The sequence below is a fragment of the Neofelis nebulosa genome, chromosome 12, assembly GCF_028018385.1.
Source record: "Neofelis nebulosa isolate mNeoNeb1 chromosome 12, mNeoNeb1.pri, whole genome shotgun sequence".
Lineage (NCBI taxonomy): Eukaryota > Metazoa > Chordata > Mammalia > Carnivora > Felidae > Neofelis > Neofelis nebulosa.
Window position 1 is genome coordinate 65072259 of NC_080793.1, and position 23055 is coordinate 65095313.

Genomic DNA, 23055 nt, shown 5'->3' on the forward strand with positions numbered 1-23055 from the left:
GCATCCAGACTGACCTTCCAAAAGCATGATTCAAGTTATATGACTCTATTGCCTGAGCCTCTTCAGTTGGCTTCCTGTTGCTTATAGACTAAAGTCCAAACTCCTCACCTAGAGGATCTGGCTCCTCCCCAGGCCTCCACCTTACTTGACTCTTTCTCTGCTCTCTACAGACCATTCCTTCTGCTATGTAGTGTTATTTATTCCTCAAATACATGGATCTCTCTCAGGGCATTTGTGCTAGCTGTTCCTTCAACCTGGATGGGGAACCTCAATTACATAGGGCTAGCTCTGTCTCTTAATTCAAATTTCAGCTCTAAATGCTGCTTCTCCATAGGATCCCTTCCTGAACACACTCTCTAAAGTAATTGTCCACTAGTCGCTTGAACAGGTCACTCAATAGCACTTATTCATGGCACTGATATCTGACATTATCTTACTTATTTGCATATTGTCTGTCTCCCTTACTAGAATCTCAGCTCCCCCACGACAGTGACATGGTCTTGTTTATTATTATGTATTCCCAATACATTGAACAGCAATGCTACCTGGTAGGCAGTCAGTAAATATTTGTTGAATAAATAAATGCATGACTTCCAGGATTCTGTATCCTTCTTAGCATGCATTTTTAGCTTCCAAATTTCGGGAGAGAACCTGGGCGGCCATTTTTCTTTGGGCTTTATCTTTCTTCATGTCCTTTTGCTTTTTCACCAGCTCCCCCATGGTCACAAAAGCCCAACAATGCTGTCAAAAATATTAGAAAGAATACTTTATTCCAAAGCCTGTGAATCAGAGGATTGTGTAAAGAAGTTACTCTAATCTAAATGTCTCCACACAGTGGAATGCAGCTGGTAACTCCAAAGGGTGACTGACACGCCTCCGGAGCAGCCACGCCCTCGGAGGGCTGTGGAGGGGCCAGGCCAGGTCTGAAGCTGGTCCAGTGCAGTCATGGGGGTAGCTCTGGAGCAGTTCTTCATTTTTGTAGGGCTGCTGGTGTGCCTGGCGTACCTGGTGAAGTGTGTGAGATTCTCCAAATGTATTTTTCTGCACTTCTGGAAAGTTTTGCCAAGGTCTTTCTTGAAGTCAATGGGACAATGGGCAGGTAAAAACAGCTTTCCATCTCTTGTTTCTTGTTGTTCCTGCTTATTACTATCTACGTCTCAAAACATAAACTGCATCTTTTGCTTTTGAGAGCAAAGATATACTGCCTTTGAGTGACTTTTATTTGGGTGCCTGGAAAGCAGGAGTGAAATTGGAATTCCTTAAAAAACCAGATGTGGGGCATGAGGAGAATTAGCTGGAAGAAAGCCACTCAATTCTTGCCTCTGTGCTTGCCCTCTCAACCTTACTAGTTGGTTGGCTCCTTTTTTGGAGTTTCTGGTGATATAAATAACAAATTTGACAGAAATTTCTGTATCCTTTTCTACAGATTTTTGAAGGCCTTGGGTACTGCCACTTTGTGGAAGGGTGTTTCAAAATCGGAAATACAAATAATTTTAATTCACTTTATTTAAAAACATTTCTCTGAACCTTTTCATGAAGTGAAGGTATTACAAAATCAAAGTAACAAAGATCCCTATAGGGACACATTTTTGAGATGGTTAGATATGGAATCTGGGTCTGGTTTGTGTCCCAAATAGATTAATCACTGCCTACTAATGGGATTTGCCTTCTAGAACTACCACGCAGACTTTCAGCCCCATGACTGGGCTTAAGGTGAAAAGCAGGAGGCATGGTTTCAGCATCTCCTTGAATGAAGTGCTAGGGTTACACGAAGAAATCCAAGAAATCTAGTGACTTAAAAAAAAAAAAAAGAATTTAAGCAGCTTTAAAAGTACCATGCTAGGCTAAATAGGAGAGATTACAAACAACCTTATAGGTATAGGATACTGAGTTAAATTTGAATTTCAGATAAACAAGGAATAATTTTTTAGTATATGACATCACAAATATTATGTGGGACATACGTATACTAAAAAATTACTTTTTGTTTACCTGAAATTTAAATTTAGCTGGGCATGCTGTATCTTTATTTGCTAAAGCTGACAACCATACAACCTAAGCAACACAGATAAAAACATTACCATATGAAAATTGTTTGGAATAAAAAATGGGTTTTTAACTGTTGCATGTTATATTTGAAATGTGTGTGTGTGTGTGTGTGTGTGTGTGTGTGTGTGTGTGTGTGTGTGTGTGTGTTGGTGAACACTCCTTCGCTCTTGGGGCAGTATGCTATCTCCAGAGAACTTGCTAAATAGCTTGAACTTGAGTGTTCTGGATCCAAACGTCCTACTTCACACAGATTCCCAATGCCCACGCGCTTGGCAGGTGGATGGGGGTAGGGTGGTGCTTAGAACTCTGCACAGTGGCTGCCCGTCAATGCAGGGCCAAGCCCTTCTGAGAATACACACTCCAAAAAAAGTTCACATGGGGTCAGAGACCAGAGTAGTTGTTGGTTCACATTTAAAAAAACCATAATCTTGGGCTGCCTGGATGGCTCAGTCAGTTATGCGTCCCTCAGGTCATGGTCTTATGGTTTCATGAGTTCGAGCCCCACATCGGGCTCTGCTCACTGACCCTGTCAGTGACCCTCTGCTCACTGACCCTCTCTCTCTCTCTGCCTCTCTGCCACTTGCACTCTCTCTGTCTCTCTCAAAATAAATAAACTTAAAAAACTCATAATCTTAATCTGTCCTTTGAGTCAATATTGAATAGAGTTATCACTAGCAAGAGTAAAATGTCCTTGGGCAGATATCTGGGAGAGAAGACAGAACAAGAGCAAGAAGGGGAATGAGAAGAAAATCCAATGACTAAAGACCAAAAATTTCAACTCTTCAGAACTCTGTGACTGATTAGAAAATTATGTCACTGGTGTATCTTTATAGACCTGTGGCCCCAAATTCAGATAGGCAGGTTTCACACCCTGTTGTCATCATTTTTAGCAACGTGACCTTGACTGAGTTACTTTCTCTCAGCTTTCTCCTCTATCAACTGAGGAAAATAATGGTCCCTGCATTATGAGTTTGTTTTGAATATTAAATGAGATGATTTAAGTGTTTTAGTGTTTTAGCTAAACACTTGCAGACACTTGCAACACTTGCAACAGTGCATGGCACTTGCAACAGTGCATGGCAGAAAGTAAGCCCTCACTAGAGACCAGCCATTTATTGATGTTATTATCTTAACTATAGTACAGACCTTGTATTGGGTGATTTTGAAGATTCCCAAAACGGTGAGGAAGGGGAAGCAGAAGTTCACCCTGAGCATAGCACCTGTACCAAGAGGAGCAGGTAATATGCATGGATTCACCTTAAAGTACCCAAGTGAGCAGATTAAACCATTAGCAGTTACGAAAAGGAGCATGCTCTGCCAATGTGTTTCTGGAAGCTTGTACAGCTTGGCTGGTCCTTACTTTTCAATAAACTAAATGTATCTTTTCTTCATACTTTTGGAAAGCATACCCTTCGATTGTTGTGCAAAGGTGAATTGCAGATATGCATATACTGAACAGTTTGAAATCGTGACATGCACTCGACTGAGGTTTACCCTAGAGCTTAGTCATGAAATAAGTGTGTAATGTTGGACATAAAAGGACTAGAAGGTCCATCTGATTGTTATATGTTAATCAATAGATACAGGGAATGCAGAGTCTTCAGGTCTTTTTATGTCATCGCATCCTCTTTTTGCATTTCTGTGTTTTCCTCTTTGTTCAGTTTCTTATCTCCCATGGGCTTTGAGTACTGTTCTCCTGTGGGGGGTGGGATGGGAAGAGGGAAGAACTCCACTTTTAGGAAGAACCTTGAAATGTCTTACAGTGATAGTTGGGTGTGTGGGTAGAGAGATAATAGGGCACACTGTTCGGGGTCTGAGCGAAATGTTCCCTGGCTGAGGTTCTTTGTTTCGTTTTGGAGGGTGTCTTCCACAGCCTCACCAACCCCTCCAAGAAAAAAAAAAGCTTCATTTTGAACGTTTAGTGAGGGGAGTCAGGGCTGGAAGCTCCAGAGTTGAGTGGAGTAGTGCTGTAGAGTGAAAGGGCGCTGCTTTGAAATACTGTGCCTTAGGCAGTAAGCCTGCAAAAAAAAGTAGCCAGTGAGAGAGAGCATTTTAAAGATTAATTCTGCCCTTTAAGACCATTTCTTCTTTTTGCAGTGATCACTGGAGCGGGAGATGGGATTGGGAAAGCTTATTCATTTGAGGTAAGTTGTGTTCCTGGAGAATTTCCCCTTCCCTTGAGTTGAACATATAATGATCACGTGACCCCCTCACCCCAAACTCTAGTTTTCTGCTTACAAAAGCAATAGACATTCATTTATGAAGGAAAATATTTTTGATAAAAAAGAAAATTTAAAAATCATAATCTCACCCTCTGGATACCTTTTTTAAAAACACTATGATACTCAGTGGTACCAGTATCACCCCTTAGGAGTTGTTTTAGGAATTCATGGGGGCATTGTTGTTTTCTAGTGTAATTGTACCATAAGAATTTATATACCCAAATACAATTAAAACTATGAACTACTTTCCTATTACTTATCCTTATGTTGTAGCTGGGGCATATATTGATTTTTATTATTTTTTTTTTAATTTTTTTTTTTCAACGTTTTTTATTTATTTTTGGGACAGAGAGAGACAGAGCATGAACGGGGGAGGGGCAGAGAGAGAGGGAGACACAGAATCGGAAACAGGCTCCAGGCTCCGAGCCATAGGCCCAGAGCCCGACGTGGGGCTCGAACTCACCGACCGCGAGATCGTGACCTGGCTGAAGTCGGACGCTTAACCGACTTCGCCACCCAGGCGCCCCATGATTTTTAAAAAATTATTTGTGTAGGAAGGACATATTATCTATAACTTTCATTTCCAGAAGATTAATGGGCATTATAAAATATTATACAAAGAGAGGATCTGTTAGGGCTGAGAGTCACTGGAATATGATTAGTGTCTCTGAGTATTTCCTTTCAGGCTTTATCTGCAGATAGACAGATATAGGGGTAGTTATACTTTTAAAAAGTATAACTTTTTGTTATCTGCAGATAGACAGATATAGGGGTAGTTATACTTTTAAAAAATGTACTTACAGCATATGTTGTCATTTTTGTTATGATTATTATTCTTACAAATTCCACATTTTTATTAATGAAATATTGTTTTCTGGAATTCCTATTATTTTATTTCTTCATCATGGCTATTACACCGACCTCTAGAACCATGTAAAATACAACGGAAGAAACAGAAAGAATCCTGGAAATTATGAGGATGAAAAAAACCAATAACATCTTAAAAATATAACAAAAGCACTCAGTTACAAAAACCACATTCAACAACAGTGCAGTACGCATGTGTCTTCTGGTCCCCAAAGGCCTGTGTCCTGATAGACGCCTAACCATCTTGTGTGAAATGGACAGCACAACGTGTATCGGAGGCACTTGATAGAAACTTTTAAAATGTCAACAAACCTAAATCATGCCAGTTGAAAAAGCTTCTAGCACTCTTTCAGGTCTGTCCCCTATCCTCCAATGATCATCTCTTTGGTACTGACATTCTGCTTCAACTCTGTTTTTTTGAGCTAAAGGTTCTTTGCTCTTATCCTAATTTGTACATAGCAACTTTCTGATGATCGGTAGTGCCCAACACTCAGTAGGTGGGTGGTCATATTTGAGTGTGGAGTTTGGGGAGACCGATCAGCCACCACTTTCCAAAGCCTTGTGTCTTCCTTACCCAAAAATCAGAAGGAAAGCTTTTCTAGCTATTTGCATTAGAACTATATCACCTGTTATATAACTACTGCCTACCTTCGACCAGGTTTCTGGAAAGGGCCTAATCCCTCATCCAAAAGATCCATGGCCTTACCTCTCAGTTTTCTGGATTGCTTTGAAATCCAGGTGCTTTCTTCATGATTTTCCAGATTCTTTCCTCAAATTCATGCTGACCTAATGGTCTCCTTGATGTCTTAAGACTCAGATACCTTTCTTTCGACTTAGAGGAGACCATGTCCTCCTTAGCCATTTGTTTCTTTACTGTTTCCAAAAACAATGGCCTGGAGGTCGGGAGCTGTGGGTTCCTGTCTTCAATGTGGCACTAACTGTCTGGAGATTTTGGACAAGTTGCCCATCCTTTCTGGGCTTTTGTGTCTTTACTAGCACAAAAGATACCTCTGAAGTTCTAAATTGTTTCTGTTACATACTAATTTTTGCTTTTCTCTTTCTTGTAGAGTCTTTTTCTTTGTTTCCTTTTGTTCTTTTCCTAAGTCTGTGTTAAACAATTTTCTGGGATCCCTACTTCTCCTTCATTCAGGCTTTTTGCCTTCCAGAGAGCCTGTTCATGTCTTCCTGCTAAAATTCTCCAAGGAAAGCAGTTCAGAGTCCAGGATGCTGCAGACTGACCACAAGGGTTAAGAGCCCAAGACATTTGTGTGTTCAAATGCTACTCCATATGCTTACTGCAGAATTTCCACATTAATAAACTGGAGGTGGTGGTAATTCCACTGGGGCTTTTGGAAAGGTTTAATGGGATAAGGTGAACAAAATGCTTTGCCTAGAGTAAGCTCTCTAATATTAGCCATTATATTATTAGATGTTTAAACTGTTACTCCTTTCCCATGTATTACCTTTTCTTTTGTACTTATCCATAGCTTTACTCTTTCCATTGTCCTTTCATTCCCCTTGGTGTTCCAAGATTCTTTAGTCATTTCCTTTCTGTTTAGAGAACTACGTTTAGCTATTCTTTTAGGGTAGGTCTCTTTGTTTTCCTTTATCAGAGAATGTCTTGATTTCCCCTTCATTCTTGAAGGATAATTTTGCTGGGTATAAGATTTAGGATTGATAGTCCTTTGCTTTTAGCACTCGAAAAATATTGTGCCACTTCCTTCTTGCCTATCTGGTTTCTGGTGAATGAATGTAATTTGAATTGTTTTTTCCCCATAAGTAAGGTTTGCTCACTCACTGTTCTCAAGATTTTTTCCCTTGTCTTTAGTTTTCAGAAGTTTAGTTATGATGTTTCTTGGAGTGGATTTCTTTGCATTTATTTTGCTTGAGGTTCACTCAGACTCTTGAATTCACTCACTATTTCTTTGAATATTTTTTTTCTGCCCAGGTTTCTTCTCTTTTTCTGGGACTTCAATCACATGGATGTTAGATTCTTATAGTCCAATGGGTTTCTGAGATGCTGTTCATTTTTCTTCACTGTACTTTTTTCTCTGTTGCTTAGAGTGGGTAATTTCTATTATTTTATCTTTAAGTTCATGATTCTTTCCTTGGTTCCTTCCATTCAGCTACTGAGCCCATCTATCAAGTTCTTAATTTCATTTATTTTATTTTTCAGCCTTAAAATTTCCATTTGGCTTTTCTTTATATCCTCTATATCTTTATGAAAACTTTCTCTTTTCTCATTTGTTTTAAAAGTATTTGTAATTGCTTGTCAAAGCATTCTTATGATAGCTGCTTTAAAATCCTAGTCAGAATTCTAATGTTTGTGTCATCATGATGTGAGTATCTGTTGATTGTTTTTATTTCATCAAGTTGAGATCTTCCTGGTTCTTGGTATGATGACTGACTTTTGAATTGTGGACATTTTTGGTATTTTGTTATGAGACTCTGAATCCTGTTTAAATCTGTTTGGGGTCTATACCAACACTGCTTCAGCAGGGGGAGGAGAGGTGCCAACATGTTCCTACCAGGTAAGGTAGAAGCCCCACAGGCTTTGCACTTGGCCTCCATTAGAGGGTGCTGCCTCCTTGTTACTGCTGGGTGGGGGTGGGGGTGGGGGTACTGACTCCCCGCTAGGCACTCTGCGTGGGAGAGGCAAGAATGCCTCCTTCCTCCTCCCCAAGAGGCTGCCCATGGTAATTGGAGGAGATGGCTTCAATACCATTGGGGTGGTAATGAAAGCCCTGGCCCTCTGCTAGGCTTCCTCTCTTACTATCCCAGGAAGGGAGAGGAGAGAAGGGTTGGAGGGCCTTGGCACTGCCAGGTGGAAGTAGAGTTCAAGTCTGCTGACATGGGAAGGGGTGGCTGGGATGAATGTCCTGTCTCTCTACTCAGCCTTCTCTGATGCCAGCCTGGTAGGGTCTCACAGGGTGGAAGTCTCAGTTCCTGACTCAGCCTTTGGGGGTGGGGGTGGGACCACAGATTTTTTTTTTTTTGAGCTGTTTGCCTTGAGTAAAGCTGTTCTTTTTAAAGTTTTCTGCCTTACTAAGTTGTGTCTTTTCTGGTCCTTTGGTTAGAGAGAGCAGGCTTTTGTTGGGACTTTTTAGGTCTGCACCTGTGGTGTTTCTGAATTGCCAATTTTTCCACCAATAAGTTTGGAATATGTGAGGCAAAAAGAAAACCCAGGAAATCACCACTATTTTATTTCTTGGGTCTTGAGGCCCCTAGCTGATCTTCTCCCTATCTTTTGGAATCTTTTTATGTTTATTTTATGTATTATGTCCAGGTTGCATAATTTAATTGCATATCATGGTAGGAGTGGGGAAAAGTACTTCTCCATTTTCCTGGAAGCCTATTCTATATTACATTTTAACCTAATCTGTATTTATATTTAGTGTGGCAAGAGAAGCTTTGCCTCCTGCTAAAGGAATCTTGAGCAGTACTGGAACAAGGTGGAAAACAATTGTGGTGAGGATGAGCAGGGGGAGGAAGCAGGAGAGGGGTCTACTCTTCCACCCTTCTGAGGCCACTGCTTCACCCTGTCTTCACATCATTTTTGCTCCTTAAGCACCTGAATTTCTTTTATTCATTGCCATACAGAGGAAGCCTTGTTTTCTCTGTGTTCCCACCACCTGTTAGAGATTAGCAGCAACAAGTACCTTCCCTGAGGCAGGCCCTAACATAAAGAAGGAAAGGGGCACATTCTTCTCAGCAGCAGCCCTTCTTCTTTAGCACAGTGCCACAGTGCATTCTGGGAAAGGGAGGGCTTCTGTGGCTTACCTCCCTGAAGGGAAAGAGGCAAAACCCACATATGGAGCCTGTCAGCCTGGACATTCTGGAAATAAAATTGAGCCCTGCTCGAGTGGACAAAGGGAACAATGCTGTCCCAGACAAATATGTGTTTTCTGCCCTCTCCCTCCCTCTCCTGGCCCACACCACTTCACGTAGAACCTTTAAAATGTCTGTGGCTCTTGAGAGAAATGGCACAATTCTGGAGAGGCTGGAAGCCCACCAGGAAGCAAGCATCCTTTGTGCTAAAAATGCAAATTGTTTTCCATTTAATGGGCAATCTTCTCTTCAGGAGGCTGATGAAATGAATTGTGAGACAAAGGTGCTTAATTCTTTGGCCACCATTCTGATGGATTCCAAGGCTCAAAATGAGGGTTGGAAGTGGGGAGGGAAGGGGTTGTTTTCCACAGGAAGAGAGAAAACTCTGGGATATCACTGACAAAGCCGGCCTTTCTTTCTTCTTTCTTTCTTTCTTTCTTTCTTTCTTTCTTTCTTTCTTTCTTTCTTTCTTTCTTTCTTTCTTTCTTTCTTCCTGAGCACTTTGAAATCTCCCTCCTCTCTCTCTCTCTCTCTCTCTCTTTTTTCTCCCAATTTTTTATTCAAATTCCAGTCAGTTAACATACAGTGTAATATTGGTTTCAGGAGTAGAACCCAGTGGTTTATCACTTACATATAACACCCAGTGCTCATTGCAGCAAGTGCCCTCCTTAATTCCCATCACCCATTTGGCCCATCCCCCACCCACCTCCCTCCATCATCCTCAGTTTGTTCTCTATATTTAAGAGTCTCTTATGGTTTACTTTCCTCTCTCTTTCCTTCCCCTCTTCCCATATAATCTCCTGTTTTGTTTCCTAAATTCCATATATGAGTGAAGTCATATGATATTTGTCTTTCTCTGACTGACCTATTTCACTTAGCATAATACATTCTAGTTCCATCTACGTTGTTGCAAATGGTAAGAGTTCATTGTATATATATATATACATCTTCTTTATCCATTCATCAGACAATGGAGATTTGGGATCTTTCTATAGTTTGGCTATTGTTGATAGTGCTGCTATAAACATTGGGGTGCATGTATCCCTTTGAATATGCATTTTGTATCCTTTGGGTAAATAGTAGTAGTGCAATTGCTGGATCATAAGGTAGTTCTATTTTTAACTTTTTTGAGGAACTTGCATACTGTTTTCCAGAGTGGCTGCACCAGTTTGTATTCTCACCAACAGGGTAAGAGGCTTCCCCTTTCTCTACTTCCTTGTCAACATCTATTGTTTTCTAGCAGAGTCAGTCTTGAAATGGGACAGTCCTTGGTTTTTATTTTTCAATCTTTTTATTTTCCATTTATTTTAAAAATTTTAAAGACTTATTTTTTAAGGACAGTTTAAGGCTGACCACAAAATTGAGTGGAAGGCACAGAGAGTTCCTATATATCTCCTAACCCCAAACATGTGCAGCCACCACACTGTTGACATACACTCCACCAGAGTGGGACATTGTTACAATGGACGAACCCACCCTGATGACTTCATTACCACCCAGAGCCCATAGTTTACCTTAGGGGTCACCTTCTTAACTTGTTTTTTCTGTGGTGGTTGTTTCTTATTTTTTGAGGAAAGCATGAGACATGCACAGCTGAAGATGTTTTGTTTTAGAGAACCTCATTTCCACTTTCCCCTCCTTTGCTCAGTCTGGCCAGAATGGAGCTTTATCTAGAGTCAGCCAAAATTGATATCAATGTCTTTGAGAGATTTTCTGTGTCTTTTCCTTTTAAATAATAGCTGTGTTCCAGACAAACCATCAGTAAATATACTTTTTTTGTACATCATGTTTAAATGTATAAAGAAATTGACTATTTAAAGTGAACACTAGATGTAGAGGATCACCCTTCATTATCTTTTTTTATATGTCTGGATCTTGATTATCTTTTTATAAAGTGACTCCTCATTGTACAGATTCCAGGCCAGGGGTAGGACTTGTGATGATACTTTATGGCTTGAGATCACAGGTTAAAGTGAATGTAAATTTACTTTAAAGTACTTTAGCATAGGGGTGCCTGGGTGGCCCAGTTAGTTAAACATCTGACTGTCTTGGTTTTGGCTCAAGTCATGATGTCACAGTTCATGGGTTTGAGCCCTGTGTTGGGCTCTGCACTGATAGTGTGGAGCCTTGGGATTCTCTCACTCTCTCTCTCTCTCACTGCCCTTTCCTCCCCTACCCCTCTCATTCTCTCTCTCTCTCAAAACTAATAAATAAACATTTAAAAAATAAAATACTTTAGAATTGATAATATGATAGGCATGTGGGTCAGTTTTTTATTTTAAACAGCTTCTTAAGATTTAATTCACACACCATAAAACCCACCTGTTTTAAGTGTACAATTGAATGATTTTTAGTGAATTAACTAAGTTGTTCACCATCATCACCATCCAGTTGTAGAACATTTCCATCACCCTAGTAAGATTCTAATAAGATCCCTCCTGCCTTGTTACACTTAATCCCCTATTTCCATCCCAGCTCTGGGCTGCTACTGATCTTTTTGAACATTTTGTACAAATGCTACCACACAATATGACTGGCTTCTTTCACTTAGCGTTATGTTTTTGAGATTTATCAGTGTTGTTATGTGTTGGTGTTTTCATTTTTACTGCAGGATAATATTCTATTGTATGGATATATCACCATTTGTTTACTTACTTACCAGTTGATGAATGCTTGGATTCCCATTGTTTGGTTATATTGATCTTTCTTAACTTACAATGGGATTAAATCCCTACAAACCCATTGTAAGTTGAAAATACGATAAGTAGTAAATGCATTTAATAACCCTAACCTACTAAACATCATAGCTTAGCCTGGGCTACCTTAAATGAGCTCAGAACATTTACGTTAGCCTGTGGTTGGGGAAAATCATCTAAAGCAAAGCGTATTTTATGATAAAGTATTGACCATCTTATGTAATTTATGGAGTGCTGGACTGAAAGTGAAAAACAGAATGGTTGTGTGGATACAGAGTGGTTGTTAGTGTAGGGGTCATTCACCCTCATGATCTCTGGCTGACTGGGAGCTGCCTCTGCCCAGCATCATGGGAGAGGATTGGATGACATATCACTCACCCAGGAAAGGATCAAAATTCAAAATTCAAGGGGCGCCTGGGTGGCTCAGTCGGTTAAGCGGCCAACTTCGGCTCAGGTCATGATCTCACGGTCCGTGAGTTCGAGCCCCGTGTCGGGCTCTGTGCTGACAGGTCAGAGCCTGGAGCCTGTTTCAGATTCTGTGTCTCCCTCTCTCTGACCCTCCCCCGTTCATGCTCTGTCTCTCTCTGTCTCAAAAATAAATAAACGTTAAAAAAAATTAAAAATTCAAAGTATAGTTTCTACTGAATGTGTATTGCTCTTGCACCATTATAAAGTTGTTAAATCCTAAGTTGAACAGTCAGGGACAGTCTGTATAATAATGCTGCTGTGAGTATTCATATGCAAGTTTTTGTGTGAATACAGGTTTCCCTTTTTCTTGGGTAGATTACCTAGGAGTGGAAATGCTGGGTCATATGGTAAATTTATGTTTAAGTTAGGTGAGTTTTAGTCCATATTTCTGCAGTGGTTGGTTATCAGTTAAAACTAAAGGTGGTGTGTGTTGGGTTACTTTCTGCCCCTCCAGACCTATCCTCTGCCTTTTCTCACCCTGTTCTGTGCCCCAGGAGGCTGACCAGCACCAACAGGCTCAGTTGGCCTCTGGTTTCAGGTGGGTTTGGCCAGTGGGAGACACTGGCAACAGATAAGACAGGGAGAGGAGAGTCAGGTGGAGTTCTTTTCCAGCTGTCTTCCTGTGGGTCTAGAGGGCTAGCTATGTCCCTCTGCTGCAGGTGTAGCTCTGTCAGGTGATCTGTTCCACACAGCTGTCTTCTCCCATTCTGGTGACTCTTCATTCCCTAACTCTTTGGGGCACACAGGGGAAAGAGGCTCTGCTGTTATTAGCCCCAGAGTATTGTGGTTTCTCTATGTCATACCTATACTTTGTAAAACATTCTTTAATTAAACTCTCTTCAAGTTATCCAATTTGACAGTGCTGTTTCTGGCTAGGACTGTGGCTAAATCCAGTCTTTAGTTAATTTTTAAAGATGCTAAATCAAAGTTCATCTACATCTATGCTTAAGTTAACAGGACTTTCATTAGATGGTTTTCCCCTTAGCCTAACAGATGTTACAAAGAGCTTCCTGAAGAAATACAGTTGAAGATAGGTGAATTGGCTAGAAATATTGTACAGGCACTTCCACTTTTGTAGGAACAGAGATGTTGTATCCATGAGTGAGGCAGAGCAGGCCCTAGGCCTTGAACTGATTTGGTCCCTTGTCCTACCACTTAGTGGAGGATTCCTGACTCCACTAGAAGGCTGACTGTATTCTGTCCCAGCACATTGTCATGTTCCCCTGGGAAGAACTTCATGCAAGGCATTCACAGAATGCCTAAGGAACACAGAGCTGGGATCCACTGATCTATAAGAACAGGTTCATGACTGTTTTGATGCTGGCTTCCTAGTAAATGTTTCTGTGTGGTGGAATTTGGTTGGAGGCTTGCTTGCATTTTGTAACTCATCATCTGCTGGCTGGGTTGTGGGGGAGGAGAGCTGTAGTCTTCATCTACCTTCAGTTACTGGAGGCTACAAGAAAATCCCAATAATTACAAACAACCAAATATGCTTACATCAAAGGCAACATATTTACTGCCTCCCAGGGCTCCAGCCATTCAGGGTTCCTGGAAGCACTGCCCAGTCACAGGCGGGGCTCCCTAAAGGAGCATGTGCGACTGCTGTGCCAGACCAAAAGCTGCCCACCTGGCCCCAAACATGGCCAGTCCCTATCACTTCCCAGTTGACCTTGGACCCAGCTAAGCGCCACACAGCACCCACCCACTCCACACAAATGCCCCACTTCATCCTTAACCCCTGGCAACCACTAATCTGTCCTTGTTTCTATAATTTTGTTATTTCAAAAATCTCATATAAATGGAATCATGTGCTATGAAACCTTTTTGGATTGGCTTTGCTTTTCTGCCCTCCACTCAGCACAGTTCTCTAGAAATCCATCTGGGTTCTGGTATCAATAGTTTGTTCCTTTTTATGGCTGAGAAGTATTCCATGGTATGAATGTACCAGTTTGTCTAACTGTTCATCTACTGAAGGGACATCTAAGTTAGGTAGTTTCTGTTTTTTGGCAATACGAATAAAGTTGCTATAAATATTTGTATATAAGTTTTTGTGTGAATAGAAGTTTCTATTTTTCTGTGATAAATGCTCCAGGGTACAGTTGCTGGGTGGTATGGTAGTTGCATGATTAGTTTTTTTAGTGTTTTAAAAATGTTTTTATTTATTTTTGAGAGAGACAGACAGAGAGAGTGCAGGGGAGGGGCAGAGAGAGAGAGAGAGGGAGACACAGAATCTGAAGCAGGCTGCAGGGTCTGAGCTGTCAACACAAAGCCTGACATGGGGCTTGAACTTATGAATAGCAAGATCATGATCTGAGCCAAAGTCAGATACTTAACCAACTAAGCCACCCAGGAGCCTCTGGTTTTGTTCTGTTCTGTTTTGTTTTGTTTTGTTTTTAAGAAACTGCTGAACTATTTCCCAGTGACTGTACCTTGCCCACCAGCAATAGAGAAGTAAATTCATTTTCTTCATATGCTCTCCAGCATTTGGTGGAGTCACTATTTTTTTTTATTATAGCGATTCTAATAGCTGGTTGGCAATGTCTCATTCTGGTTTTAATTTGCATTTCTTTGATGGCTAATGTTGTTTAAGTGTATTTTTTCAATTTAAAGAGATATAAAGAAGAAAACAGCAAAAGTCCATCATTTCTTTGTCCAGATAATTCCTGTTAAAGATAAAAGTAATGCAGGCATAAAATTAGAAAACTCAAGCAGTATAGAAAGGCACACACACAAAATAATGTCCTCTTCCCAGCCCTGCCCTTACTTTATGCTGCTCTGTGAAGGTCACCAGTATTAAAAATGTCTTGAGGGGCACCTGGGTGGCTCAGTCAGTTAAGTGTCCGACTTCGGCTCAGGTCATGATCTCACAGTTCACAAATTCAAGCCCTGCATTGAGATCTGTGCTGACAGCTCAGAGCCTGGAACCTGCTTCAGATTCCGTATCTCCCTCTCTCTCTGCCCCTCTCCAAGTAGTGCTCTGTCTCTGTTTTTCAAAAATAAATGTTTAAAAGAAAATTAAAATGTCTTGAGATTCCTTCCAGAAAATATAGACAAATCATAGCTGTATTCATACTTACATGCCAATACTATGGTAAAGATTGGCTGCAGAACAGAGACCTAACTGTAATCTAGAGACTGCAAAGAAAATGGGAGTTTTCCTGATTGGCAGGTGGTTCTGCCAGGTTCCTTCTATTTTCAAGGTTGGAGCTGAGTCACCAGCATGTTTGTGTCCTGCAAGCCACCTCTCTGCAAGGGAGGTTGGGAGTGTGGTCTAGTCACATGCCCAGGAAGAAGGAGTAACAGGTTTTAGTGGCCCACTAGCAGTCTCCATCAGAATTTACACCTGTATATTTAGTTTTTGCCCATGTAGGCACAAATGGGACAAGCACAAATCCTGTTCTGAACTTTTCTTTGTTCATTTGATAGCAGCATGGGGATCTTCCTGCAGCAAGGGCATATAGATGGCATGCACTCTTGTAAATGATTTCAGGGTTAGCCTATCCCAGTGGTGTACCATGTCTTATGTCAGCTTCTGGGGGATAGACACTCAGGCTGGTTTTTATTTTTGTTTTCACAAATAATGTTTCAAGGCATACTTTTGAATATATACTTACACACATGCAAGTATACAACCCTATCAGTGAGATTACTGGCTCAATGGGGATTTGCATTTAAATGTTGGATACCCTTCACACCTGAAACTAATAGAACACTGTATGTTAACTAGACTGGAATTAAAATAAAAAACTTAAAATTATAAAAAAATGTTGGATACCCTTGCTAAATAGTTATCCAAATGACTGAACCAATTATAACCCATCTCATATTATTATAAGGTTTAAAATTTTTTTTAATGTTTATTCATTTTTTGAGACACAGAGAGAGACAGAGCGTGAGTAGGAGTGGGGCAGAGAGAGAGGGAGACACAGTATCTGAAGCAGGTTCCAGGCTCTGAGCTGTCAGCACAGAGCCTGATGCCGGGCATGAACTCACAATTGTGAGATCATGACCTGAGCCAAAGTTGGATGCTTAATGGACTGAGCCACCCAGGTGCCCGATTATAAGGTTTAATATTTATACAAAGTATAGATTTAATATAATATATAATACACATTTAAATATTATGAATTTTACTTTTTGTTTCTCTGATGCACATATTCTTGACCGTTAATGCCCAGAGAATACTAGAAGCAAAATGTAAGACTCAAGATTGTGTGGTTTCATTCCTTCACCTCTGGGCACCCCCCAACATCTGGGACCACACGGGTGCAGGCACAGTTCCTGGATCCAGCGTGACAGATCAGGTCAGTTGGAATTCTTCTCACGTCAGTATTCCTGGCAGCTCCAGGTAGTGGCACAGAGTTGGCCCTTGGATTAAAATCGCTTGACTAGCTCTGCCTCAGACCAACCCAAGAAAAATAACTGCTTGGCCCTGTTTTGAATATCATTACACATTTACTTGGCAATTTATGGTGATGTTTTGTCATTTCAGCAAGGAAATTTCTTCCCAATGTCTAAATTACTCTCATCTAAAGTACCTCAGTGGCACTCCCAGCTTGTTCTCTTTCATCTTGCCTTAAGTGAAAATAGCAGCTTTGAATTATTTTTATGTTCCCCTGGACTCATTGCCTTGTTACTGTGTGGCTTGACTTCAACCCTGTAATTTCTGATGCAGGCTTTGAATATCCTAGGTCCATTGTAGTATGTCATGGTTGTATGTGCGTGTGTGTGTGTGTGTGTGTGTGTGTGTGTATGTGTGTGTGTTGAGAGAGAGACAGAGACAGAGAGACAGAGATGCATCAAACAAGAGTGTATATAATCCATAGATGTGATTACAAAAAGTAATAAAATGAGTAATGTGTCCCTTATCACCCAGCTTAAGAATTAGAACATCACCAGTGTCCTTGAAACTTACCATAGTCACATACATCCTGCCTTTGTGTTTTCCCCTCTCTCACTCCCATATGTATAAACATGATCATGAACATTGTGTAAACAATTTCCTTACTTAAAAAAAGTTCTAAGGGTGCTTGGGTGGCTCAGTCGGTTAAGCACCCGACTTCGGCTCAGGTCATGATCTCTTGTCATGAGTTCTAGCCCTGTGTCGGGACTGTGCTGACAGCTCAGAGCCTGGAGCCTGCTTCAGATTCTGTCTCCCTCTCTCTCTGCCCCTCCCCCACTCGTACTCTGTCTCTCAAAAATGAATAAACATTAAAAAAACACTAAAAAATAAAAGTTCTATTACATGTGCATGTATCCCTAAACAATATATTGGTTGCATTGTTAGTTTTGAACCTAACATGGATTGATTCAGGTCTTCAGCAACCTGCTTCTTATTGATCAGTATTATGCTTTTGAAGTTCACGAATGTACAACATGTACAACATTTTCAGTATATATATCAGTATATATATATATATATATACATATATATATATATATATATATATATATATATATATATATATACATATCACTCTGTGATATAAATACATCCCAGTTTAGTTATCCTTTTCTTTGTTGAGAGACATTTCAGCAGTTTCTGCTTTTGCTGGTATGAACACTTTGTCCAGGCCTCCTGAAGGTCTTATGCAAGAGTTGAGAACACTCCCAGGAGCAGAATTGCTGGCTCACAGGTTATACATTGTCAACATTACTAGGTAATGCCAACTAGTTTCCAAAGTTTTGCTGTCAAAGTTACACTGACCTTATAAACCGAATAGGGGAATTTTACCTCTTTTTAATATTTGACAATGATTGTGCAATTTAGCCATGATCTTTTTTGTTTGAATGTTTGATAGAACTTATCTGTAAAACCATCTGTCACTGGAGTTTTCTTCGTGGGACAATTTAAGCTATTCATTTATATCATCATCACCGTATTATTATTATGTTTAGTGATTATAGAGCTATTTGGATTTTAATTTTTTCTTGAACAAGTTTTGGAAATTTGAATTTTTCTAGAAATATATATCCATTTCACCTAAGTTTTTAAAATAAAAAATTTTTTTTTTTAAAAAATTTTTTTTTCAACGTTTTTAATTTATTTTTGGGACAGAGAGAGACAGAGCATGAACGGGGGAGGGGCAGAGAGAGAGGGAGACACAGAATCGGAAACAGGCTCCAGGCTCCGAGCCATCAGCCCAGAGCCTGACGCGGGGCTCGAACTCACGGACCGCGAGATCGTGACCTGGCTGAAGTCGGACGCTTAACCGACTGCGCCACCCAGGCGCCCCATAAAATAAAAATTTTTTAATGTTCATTTATTTTTGAGAGAGAGAGAGAGAGTGAATGGGGAGGCACAGAGAGAGAGATGGAGGCACAGAATCTGAAACAGGCTCCAGGCTCTGAGCTGTCAAGATCATGACAATGGCATGATCATGACACTGGCAAGATCTGACCTAGGCTGAAGTTGACACTTAACTGACTGAGCCACCCAGGTGCCCCAATTTCACTTAAGTTTTAAACTTTATTGGCCCCACTTCAGGTAAAATACGAGCACTGGGTGAGCCCTGCTTCTCTCTCTCTCTCTCTCTCTCTCTGCCCCTTGTGGGATTCTCTCTCTCTGCCCCTTGCTCACTTGTGCCCCCTCTCTCTCTGTCAAAAAAAATAAATAAAATTTATTGGCATTTTTTTTTGGTAGCATTCTCTTACTAAGTTTAAAAAACAAAAGCAGGAAATGAATTTAGTCTAAGACTGTCATCTAGTTAACCAAACAACTGAATGTTCAGAAAATGAGCAGAAATATTGAGAGGTTAGGCAGTGGGGGGACACAGCCAGGTCACTCCATAAAATAAGTTGCGCCAGGGTGTTTACTCTCTTCCCACTTTCTCTCTTCTTTCTGGTATTCCAGTTACTCAGATGTTGTTTGTATTATTTCCGGAACTCCTATTATTCAGATCTTGAAATCACTCTCTATTTGTCTCTTTTTTCTCATAATTTTCATTTTATCTCTGCTCTCTTCTCTGCAAAAAGATTTCATCAATTTTATCCTCTGTTTTATTGAATTTTTCATTATTTGCTGTTTTTTTAAAAATTTCAAATTTCTAGGGGGCACCTGGGTGGCTCAGTTGGTTAAGCGTCCGGCTTCGGCTCAGGTCATGATCTCTTCCTTTGTGGGTTTGGGCCCCGTGTCAGACTCTGTGTTGACAGCTGGAAGCCTGGAGCCTGCCTCAGAGTCTGTGTTTCCCTCTCTCTCTGCCCCTCCCCTGCTAGCGCTCTGTCTCTGTTTCTCTCTCTCCCTCTTTCTCAAAAATAAATATTAAAAAATTCTTTAATTTCAAGTTTCTAAAAAATTAAGAATGAAAACTTTTAAAATAAATTAAGAATCATTCGCATTTCTGAGAGATCTTTTGTGTTTTGTTTGCCTGTTCTTTGCATAGAGCAGCAGCCTCTCTTACCCTTTGGGGATATATCGATTTTTTTTTCTTCTTTCAAAAAAATTGCGTTCCCCTTCCAAGTTGCTTTTTTTCCTGTTTGGCTCTCTGTCTTTCTCTTTTTTTATTTTTTTTTTTATTTTTTTTTTTTATTTTTATTTTTTTTTATTTTTAAATTTTTTTTTTTTTCAACGTTTTTTATTTATTTTTGGGACAGAGAGAGAGACAGAGCATGAACGGGGGAGGGGCAGAGAGAGAGGGAGACACCGAGTCGGAAACAGGCTCCAGGCTCCGAGCCATCAGCCCAGAGCCTGACGCGGGGCTCGAACTCACGGACCGCGAGATCGTGACCTGGCTGAAGTCGGACGCTTAACCGACTGCGCCACCCAGGCGCCCCTGGCTCTCTGTCTTTCATGTTAACAGCTTTCCACAGATAATCATTGGTCTGTCCATGTCTGAGAGCTGGATTAGGGGAATGAGGACTCTGCCTGGGGTGTCTGAGCCGGATGGAGCTCAGAGCTGAGGGTGATTGGCTCCTGCTTGGGGAGCCCACAGGCCAGTGTCTTGATGTGGGTGAGACTCCCCAGAGAAGAGGTAGCCTACTGCCCATATAGCAAAGGCCTGACTGCCATCTTTCTGGAGTCAGACCTGGTATGGACATAATTTGTGCAACTCCTTGCTTCCAGAGAGGACTCCTGTCTTCAACGTGTGGAACATGGAATGGAGGTGGGCATTCGGGCACTACGTCTTCTCCAACAGCTCTTACCCAATCCCCCCTCATTTGGCACCCCCTTTACTCCAGGTTTGGTGCTGGCAGTGCCTGAGAATTTGGAGGATTTTAGTGGTACAAATTTGGTCAGTTCTCAGTTTATCCCATGGCTGGTGTAAGACTTGGGATCCTGCCCATCTACTTCCTAGGAACCCAAAATTTTGGGTTGCTCTTGTCTTTTGGTACTATCTCTGTGGATTTATGGTTTTTTTGAAAGAAAAAAAGCTTCCCATTTAATGGGATTTCAGGAGGAGCATAATTAACTACATGTGTTTAGTTTCCCCTCTTAACCCCTTTTCTGTATTTAAATTTTTTTTTATTTTAGAGAGAGAGAGTGCATGTTCGCTGCATGAGTGGGGGAAAGGCAGAGGGAGAGAGAACGAGAGAGGGAGAGAGAGAGAGAGAGAGAGAGAGAGAGAGATTGTCTCAAGCAGGCTCACCGCTTAGCGTGGAGCTCAACTCGCGGCTTGATCATGATCTGAGCTGAAATCAGGAGTCCAATGCTCAACTGATTGAGCCATCCAGGTGGCCATACCCTTTTCTATATTTTAAATCCAAGCTGGATCTCTAATTATGCCCACATTTTCATTCCTAATATTACTTATGGTTTATTTGTGCATTCTCTCTTTTTTCTTGATTAATTTTGCTGGAGATTTGTCAGTTTTATCAGTTTTTTTCAAAGACTCAACTTTCTTTTCTTTTCTTTTTTTTTAACACAATTTATTGTCAAATTGGCTAACATACAGTGTGTAAAGTGTGCTCTTGGTTTTTGGGGTAGATTCCCATGGTTCATCGCTTATGTACAACACCCAGTGCTCATCCCAACAAGCGCCCTCCTTAATGCCCATCACTCATTTTACCCTCTCCCCCACCCCCCCTCCACCTACAGTTTGTTCCCTGTATTTAAGAGTCTCTTAGGGTTTGCCTTCCTCCCCCTCTGTTTGTAACTATTTTTCCCCCTTCCCTTCCCCCATGGTCTTCTGTTAAGTGTCTCAAGATCCACATATGAGTGGAAACATATGATATATGTCTTTCTCTGACTGACTTATTTCACTCAGCATAATATCTTCCAGTTCCATCCACATTGCTGCAAATGGCATGATTTCATTCTTTCTCATTGCCAAGTAGTATTCCATCGTATATATAAACCACATCTTCTTTATCCATTCATCAGTTGATGGACATTTAGGCTCTTTCCATAATTTGGCTATTGTTGAAAGTGGTGCTATAAACATTGGGGTACATGTGCCCCTATGACCCAGCACTCCTGTATCTGTTGGATAAATTCCTAGTAGTGCTATTGCTGGGTCATAGGGTAGTTCTGTTTTTAATTTTTTGAGGAAACTCCACACTGTTTTCCAGAGCTGCTGCACAAGTTTGCATTCCCACCAACAGTGCAAGAGGGTTCCTGTTTCTCCACATCCTTGCCAGCATCTATAGTATCTTGAGTTGTTAATTTTAGCCACTCTGACTGGTGTGAGGTGGTATCTCAGTGGGGTCTGAATTGTACTTCTATGATGATGAGTGACATTGAGCATCTTTTCATGTATCTGTTGGCCATCTGGAGGTCTTTTAAAAATTTTATTTTATTTTATTTTTTGTATTAAATATAATTTATTGTCAAATTAGTTTCCATACAACACCCAGTGCTCATCCCAACATGGAGGTCTTCTTTGGAAAAGTGTCTATTCATGTCTTCTGCCCATTTCTTCACTGGATTATTTGTTTTTCAGGTGTTGAGTTTGGTAAGTTCTTTATAGAATTTGGATACTAACCCTTTATCCTATATGTCATTTGCAAATATCTTTTCCCATTCTGTCAGTTGCCTTTTAGTTTTGTTGATTGTTTCCTTTGCAGTGCAGAAGCTTTTTATCTTGGTGAGGTTCACTTTTACTTTTAATTCCCTTGCCTTTGGAGATGTGTTGAGTAAAAAATTGCTGCAGCTGAGGTCAAAAAGGTTGTTGCCTGCTTTCGCCTTTAGGGTTTTGATAGTTTCCTGTCTCACATTTAGGTCTTTCATCCACTTTGAGTTTATTTTTGTGTATGGTGTAAGGAAGTGGTCTAGTTTCATTCTTCTGCATGTTGCTGTCCCATTCTCCCAGCACCGTTTGCTAAACAGAATGTCTTTTTTCCATTGGATACTCTTTCCTGCTTTGTCAAAGATTAGTTGGCTATACATTTGTAGGTCCAATTCTGGGTTCTCTATTCTATTCCATTGGTCTATGTGTCTGTTTTTGTGCTGATACCATACTGTCTTGATGATTACAGCTTTGTAGTAGAGGCTAAAGTCTGGGATTGTGATGCCTCCTGCCTTGGTTTTCTTCTTCAATATTACTTTGACTATTTGGGGCAAAGACTTGACTTTCAAAAGAATGTTACCTGCAATTGTGTAGTGTTTGTATGTGCCCATTGGATCAAATGTATTATATCTGTGGATTCTGTAGTCAGTATTCTAACCAAATGTTTGTGTGTGTCATCCAACAATTACCAAAGTGGGAAATTAAAATCTTCTATTCTGGTGATGTATTTTTCAGTTCTTCTTGCAGTTTTATGTAAAGCTACTTTATTAGGTAATCCTGAACTTTGAGGAACTGAACTTTTTACTGGTCTGTAGTTCTAGGAATACTTACATGCTTTAGAGCCTGTTTTGATTGATATTAAGAAAGTCATGCATTTTTTTCCTTTTGGTTGTTATTCATCTTGTGTATAATTTTTTTCTCTTTTTAGTTTCAACCTTCCTGTGTGTACTTCTTGAAACTAACATAAAGGGAGATTAAAAA

The 23055-nt window shown here is 40.5% G+C and overlaps 1 protein-coding gene across 2 annotated transcripts in view; it reads left to right on the forward strand.

The window, feature by feature from the left end:
- The first annotated feature begins 709 nt into the window (after nt 1–709).
- HSD17B3 (hydroxysteroid 17-beta dehydrogenase 3) overlaps nt 710–23055 on the forward strand; it is a 52669-nt gene continuing 30323 nt past the window's right edge. Inside the window, exons 1-2 of one of the 2 annotated variants that reach the window (XM_058695481.1) lie at nt 710–1099; nt 4147–4193. In XM_058695481.1, coding sequence (XP_058551464.1) covers nt 946–1099; nt 4147–4193 — 201 coding nt within the window. In that variant the 5' untranslated portion in view covers nt 710–945. The remainder of the gene's footprint in view (nt 1100–4146; nt 4194–23055) is intronic. The other variant, XM_058695480.1, reaches the window with a different exon arrangement.